At 39.2% G+C, this 6,668-nt stretch overlaps 1 protein-coding gene across 1 annotated transcript; it reads left to right on the forward strand.

Annotated features, from left to right (window-relative positions):
- The first annotated feature begins 76 nt into the window (after positions 1–76).
- LOC117320257 (serine hydroxymethyltransferase, cytosolic-like) lies at positions 77–2,508 on the forward strand. The gene is made up of 3 exons (XM_033874905.1): positions 77–127; positions 362–475; positions 2,342–2,508. Exons 2-3 carry the CDS (start codon positions 397–399, stop codon positions 2,491–2,493), a joined length of 231 nt encoding a protein of 76 aa, XP_033730796.1. The 5' UTR covers positions 77–127; positions 362–396; the 3' UTR covers positions 2,494–2,508.
- The last annotated feature ends 4,160 nt before the right edge of the window (positions 2,509–6,668 follow it).

Here is a 6,668-nt window from a genome sequence, read left to right on the forward strand (position 1 = left end):
TTTTTGGGGTTATTTTTTTTGGGGGCCCCTTTGTTTTTTAAAAAACCCTTTTAAACAAAAAAAAAAACCCCCACAACCCACAAGACTCTCCGAGGGCCTCGATCCGGAATCATTTTCTACAGGAAAGGTATAAACTGAATCCACAGTGTGTTAGCCAATAGATTTATAATGATTGTGCTACATTATGTGATTGCTACCATCACACATGAAGCTAAACATTTAATCAATTAGAAAAATTGGTAAAATACTTTCGTGAATAAACTACAACTGATAAATCTATATTAATTTTAAATCTGTTCTGAGCTTTCTTTTCTTCACAGGTTATAGACACATAGGTACCTTGGTTTCCTTATAATTACAGGTGTGAGAAAAGTACTGAAGAACGGAAATCAAGTCATGTATGACATGGAAAAGAAGATAAACGAGGCAGTTTTTCCAGGGCTTCAGGGAGGACCTCACAATCATCAGATAGCTGGTAGGATATTTTTAGCTCACCTGGTCTGAATGGCTCAGGTGAGCTTATGCCATAGGTCCATATGGTGTGTGAGTGGTTGTGCTTCAAGGGAGCTGAGGCGTGGGGCAGGGCCAAAAGGGGGCAATTTTGCTATATTGCTATAAACAACTGCTTCTCATTATCTAAGCACAGGATATTGCTCATATTTGGCTGAAATAATCCTTAGGTGATGGTGATTCAAAATTGTACAAGTGGTTGGGCTGATCCCCCAGGGGCCTGAGACATGGGGCCAAATAAAGGAGATATGGCACAGTCCTTAAAATCCTTGTTCTGATGAAGGAATGAAAGTATTTTGTCCATACTAGGTCTGAAGTATGCTTTAGTGAAGGGGAACCCATTTTATATAAACAGTGAGGCTAAACTCCCAGGAGGCTGAAGGAGATATTTCAAATTCTTCAAAATCCTTCTGTTACAATGGCAGAATTCTACCCAAATTTATCTGAACCGTCCTTGCAGGGTTGAGGGAAATTCAGTTTGTATAAATGATGGGTCTTGAATCAAGAAGTGTCTGGCCAACCATAGGGAAAATTAAGGTAATTCTTTAAAATGTTGTAATACACTGGTAATAACTCCTGGAGAAAAAAACCCAATAAAGTGTGTAAACTTTTAAAATTTTATGAGCAAGATTTAAGCGAATTACACGTTCTTATGTCACTTATAATATGCATAATTGCAAAGTCAAGTTACAAAGAAAGACTACTGACTATTATAATGGAGTGTTGGAAGTCTTTTAGACAACTTGTCATTCAGCAGATGTCTTCTTAAATTTGTGTTCATGGTTCAAAGAAAAAGAAATACAATTGTAGTTATGATCTGTCCTGAAGCATACCCAGAGAAACATTTTCCAAGCAAGTTAATTAATACATAGGCTTCTGACATTTTATGTTAATTTAACAGAACACATGTTTTTGCTGTATACTTTCCATTTCATTTTCCAGGGTAACTGCTTGTCATAGAATGTTGGTAACAGTTTACATGTTCAGCACCTAAAACTGGCAAGATGCTCATATAAAAGTAACTAATTGTCATTAATTGTGGTTAAATGTAGATTCTTTGGAATGATGGTTATCTTCTGTATGCTTGGAAATTAGCCACATGATTTTGGACCTTTTATTGGTAGTCAGCCTATCTGTGCACAAAAGAGGAATTGATTCTATCCCATTCAGGTTAGCTAAACTAAACATCATCAGAGCTGCCTTACACAATCATTCAGAGTGCTAAGGTAAAAGTCATAGGGATGAGTCTGGACATAATAGTGTTTATATCTGAACGTCGGATGAACATTTGAAATGTTTGACATAAATAATGGCAGAGCATAGGATTTCCCAAAATAAGGGTTATAAAGATACAAACATTAAAGTGTTCCTTGTATTTGTTCAGAGTTCAAAATTCTATATATCTTGTGAACCATTTAATAAAAAAAAATCTTAAGCATGTGAGTATAGAATTGTTTGATTGGTTCAACATAAGGTGAGGTAATATCTAGGTGAGATTGTGTCCAGCAAGATTTGGATAATTAATTTACTGTAAACGCGAAAATGAGCAGCATTATTGTCCAAAATTCTGGAACTGGTATTGGTAGTCTGAGAAATAAGTATCGTATTGAAACAATTACCAGCAACACTAATTTCATATGCCTGCAAAACGGTCATGAATCATAACAAACTGATAAAACTGGTACACTGTCCATCATTACCTTTGTCTGGAGTCTGGAACTCGCACCCGACGATCCTTTACAGTATATCTCAGCCTTACATCCTGAAACTGAATATAAGTCGCTCTTCGATGTGGTATTTGCTCATTTTGTTGTGTGCAATCTGTTTGTAGGTGTTGCTGTAGCCCTGAAGCAGGCATGCACACCAGAATTCAAGACTTACCAACAACAAGTCATCAGTAATGCCAGGGCCATGTGTGCAGCTATGCAAAAAAGAGGATACACCATTGTGACCGGTGAGTTTACCTACAATAAAACTTTATAAGAAAAAGTTATCGATACCATAGCGGTACCCACGTCCACTATGGTGGAGGGTGGAAACAATGAGTATTAACTGATGTGAATTATCAATGTTCTCCAACTTTTTATGCCTTTCTGAGTAAGCGTTTCAATAGTTGTTTTAATATAAATGTAATCTGAAGCGATGAGTTAGCGATAGTTGGTATAATTAAGCTGATATTCACATTGTAAGTTTCATCATGATGGCGGTGACTGTGAGTCTATGATGCTGGTATCTGATATGTTGATTTGAAAAATGATGAGGGTAACTGCTAAAAGGAAACAAATAACTGTATATGATGAATGTAACATTACGTTCCTTATAGTAGCTATAGATCTAGATATACAAGAGCATTCATCACCGTCCCCAGAGGTCATTTCAATTTTAAGATGGTATATTAATTACAAATACATCTGTCTGTACGTTCGTCTACAAATCCTTGTTAACATTATAATTGGAGTAGTAGATATCAATGGCTTCTTCTCAATAACCAATTGGCCCAGGGACTTGATATTTGGCCTGTAGCATGCTTGGGTGAAGGGCTACCAAACCAAGTTGGTTCAAGTGAATAACCTTGAACTTCTTTCAAGATTACAGGACTCAAGTCTTCAAACAACTTCTCAGCCCAAAACTCCATGCCAATCAGGGATTTAGGCCCCTTTCTATATGATATTTAATTAAGTACACAATCACAAATAGTTTAGTCGGATGACTGTTATGGCCCATGCCCGCCCCTCTTGTTTAATGATATTATTATGAACAATTTTTAGCTCACCTGGCCCGAAGGGCCGGTGAGCTTATGCCATGGCGCAGCGTCCGGCGTCCGTCGTCCGTCGTCCGTCAACTTTTTCTTTAAATTGCTACTAGTCCTAAAGTATTGAATGGATTTTCACAAAATTTGGTCAGGAACATCCTTGGGGGAAGGGGAACAGAGTTTGTATAAATTTTTACTCTGAACCCCCAGGGGCCTGAGGGGCGGGGCCAAATAGGGTTAATAGGGTTACTTTTTTAAATCGCTACTAGTCATAAAGTTATGAATGAATTTGGACCAAATTTAGTCAGGAACATCCTTGGCAGAAAGGGAACAGAGTTTGTATAAATTTTTACACTGAACCCCCAGGGGCCTGAGGGGCGGGGCCAAATATGGGAAATAGGGTTACTCCTTTAAATCGCTACTAGTCATAAAGTTATGAATGAATTTGAACCAAATTTGGTCAGGAATATCCTTGGCAGAAGGGGAACAGAGTTCGTATAAATTTTTACTCTGAACCCCCAGGGGCCTGAGGGGCGGGGTCAAATAGGGGAAATAGGGTTAATCCTTTAAATCGCTACTAGTCATAAAGTTATGAATGAATTTGGACCAAATTTGGTCAGGAACATCCTTGGCAGAAGGGGAACAGAGTTTGTATAAAGTTTTACACTGAACCCCCAGGGGCCTGAGGGGCGGGGCCAAATAGGGGAAATAGGGTTACTCCTTCAAATCGCTACTAGTCATAAAGTTATGAACGAATTTGAACCAAATTTGGTCAGGAACATCCTTGGCAGAAAGGGAACAGAGTTTGTATCAATTTTTACTCTGAACTCCCAGGGGCCTGAGGGGCGGGGCCAAATAGGGGAAATAGGGTTACTTTTTTAAATCGCTACTAGTCATAAAGTTAAAAATGATTTTGAACCAAATTTGGTCAGGAACATCCTTGGCAGAAGGGGAACATAGTTTGTATAAATTTTTACTCTGAACCCCCAGGGACCTGAGGGGCTGGGCCAAATAGGGGAAATAGGGTTACTCCTTTAAATCGCTACTAGTCATAAAGTTATGAATGAATTTGAACGAAATATGGTCAGGAACATCCTTGGCAGAAGGTGAACAGAGTTTGTATAAATTTTTACTCTGAACCCCCAGGGCCTGAGGGGCGGGGCCAAATAGGGGAAATAGGGTTAATCCTTTAAATCGCTACTAGTCATAAAGTTATGAATTAATTTGAACCAAATTTGTTCAGTAACATCCTTGGCAGAAAGGGAACAGAGTTTGTATAAATTTTTAATCTGAACCCCCAGGGGCCTGAGGGGCGGGGCCAAATAGGGGAAATAGGGTTACTCCTTTAAATCGCTACTAGTCATAAAGTTATGAATGAATTTGAACCAAATTTGGTCAGGAACATCCTTGGCAGAAGGGGAACAGAGTTTGTATACATTTTTACTCTGAACCCCCAGGGACCTGAGGGGCGGGGCCAAATAGGGGAAATAGGGTTACTCCTTTAAATCGCTACTAGTCATAAAGTTATTAATGAATTTGAACCAAATTTGGTCAGGAACATCCTTGGCAGAAGGGGGAACATAGTTTGTATAAATTTTTACTCTGAACCCCCAGGGGCCTGAGGGGCGGGGCCAAATAGGGGAAATAGGGTTACTCATTTAAATTGCTACTAGTCATAAAGTTATAAATGAATTTGAACCAAATTTGGTCAGGAACATCCTTGGTAGAAGGGGAAGATAGTTTGTATAAATTTTTACTCTGAACCCCCAGGGGCCTGAGGGGCGGGGCCAAATAGGGGAAATAGGGTTAATCCTTTAAATCGCTACTAGTCATAAAGTTATGAATGAATTTGAACCAAATTTGGTCAGGAACATCCTTGGTAGAAGAGGAACAGAGTGTTTAAATCTTTATTCTCAACCCCCAGGGGCCTAAGGGGCGGGGCCAAATAGGGGAAATAGGGTTACTCCTTTAAATCGCTACTAGTCCTAAAGTATTGAATAGCTTTTCACCAAATTTAGTCGGGAACAGAGTTTATATGAATTTTTACTCTGTACCCCTAGGGGCCTAAGGGGCGGGGCCAAGTAGGGGAAATAGAGATTAGTCTTTTAATTGCTACTAGTCATAAAGTTTTAAATGGATTTTAACCAAATATGGTCAGGAATATTCATTGGAGAAGGGGAACCGAGTTGGTATAAATTTTTACTCTGAATCCCCAGGGGACTGAGGAGTGGCCATGGGGTCCGATAGGGAAAATAGGGGTTAATCCTTTAAATTGCTATTTGCCATAAAGTTTTAAATGGATTTTAACCAAATTTGGTCAAGAGCATCCTTGGGAGAAGGGGAACCGAGTTTGGATAAATTTTTACTTTGTACCCTTAGGGGCCTGAGGGGCGGGGCCAAATAGGGAAATAGGGGTTTATCCTTTAAATCGCTATTATTCATAAAGTTATGAATGGATTTGAACCAAATTTGGTCTGGAATATCCTTAGGGGAAGGGGGAAAGAGAGTTTATATAAATATTGTCTCTGACCCCCAAGGGGCCTGAAGGGAGGAGCCAAATAAGGGAAATAGAGATTTGAGTTTTAAATGGATTTGAACCCAATTTGATCAGAAACATCCGTGGTGATGGGGGAACAGATTTTGCATAAATGGTTACTGTGACCCTCAATCCCATAACTATGTATAGTATCGCTGGGCATTAAGGGATAAACACAATCCTTATGTAGAAATAGGCCAAAGGGTTTTCCCCACCCTAAGGGACTTAGTTTCTTTAAACACCATTATGTTGTAAAAATAATCCATATGGTCTTTCAGAGAGTACATTTTTGTATATGTATTAACAAATTGAACATGAACATTATTTTGACATTTGGTCAAATCCAACCAGGTGAGCGATACAGGCCCCATGGGCCTCTTGTTTTAGCTCACCTGGCCATGGCCCCTCAACATATCTTTAAATCCCTACTAATCCTGTATGGATTATGATGAGATTTGATTTGGAGCATTATTTTCTAAATGGAGGGTGGAGGTGCATTATTGGGCAAAGAAGATGAAACGTATGAAAGGAGAGTGTGGCTCCCCTGAATAGGGCAAATTGAGTTAAATCTTTCAAATCCCCACTAGACCTGAATGCCTGAATTGATTTTAATGGAATTTGCCTGTAACATTAATGGGCAAAGGATATCTAACATATCAACAGAGGATGAGGCTCCCCTAGGGCCAGAGGAGTGGGGCACAATAGTGGAAATGGAGGTAAATCCTTAGATCCTTACTACTCCTGACTGCCTGAATGGATTTTGGTGAAATTTGGTCTGGAGCATTATTTGACAAATAAAAACCAATGTAAAAATGAAGGATATGGCACTCACTCTGTAGTTTAAACCATTGTGAGAGGCAGTTCAAAGAA

This window comes from Pecten maximus, unplaced genomic scaffold, assembly GCF_902652985.1.
Source record: "Pecten maximus unplaced genomic scaffold, xPecMax1.1, whole genome shotgun sequence".
In the NCBI taxonomy this organism is placed as follows: Eukaryota; Metazoa; Mollusca; class Bivalvia; order Pectinida; family Pectinidae; genus Pecten; species Pecten maximus.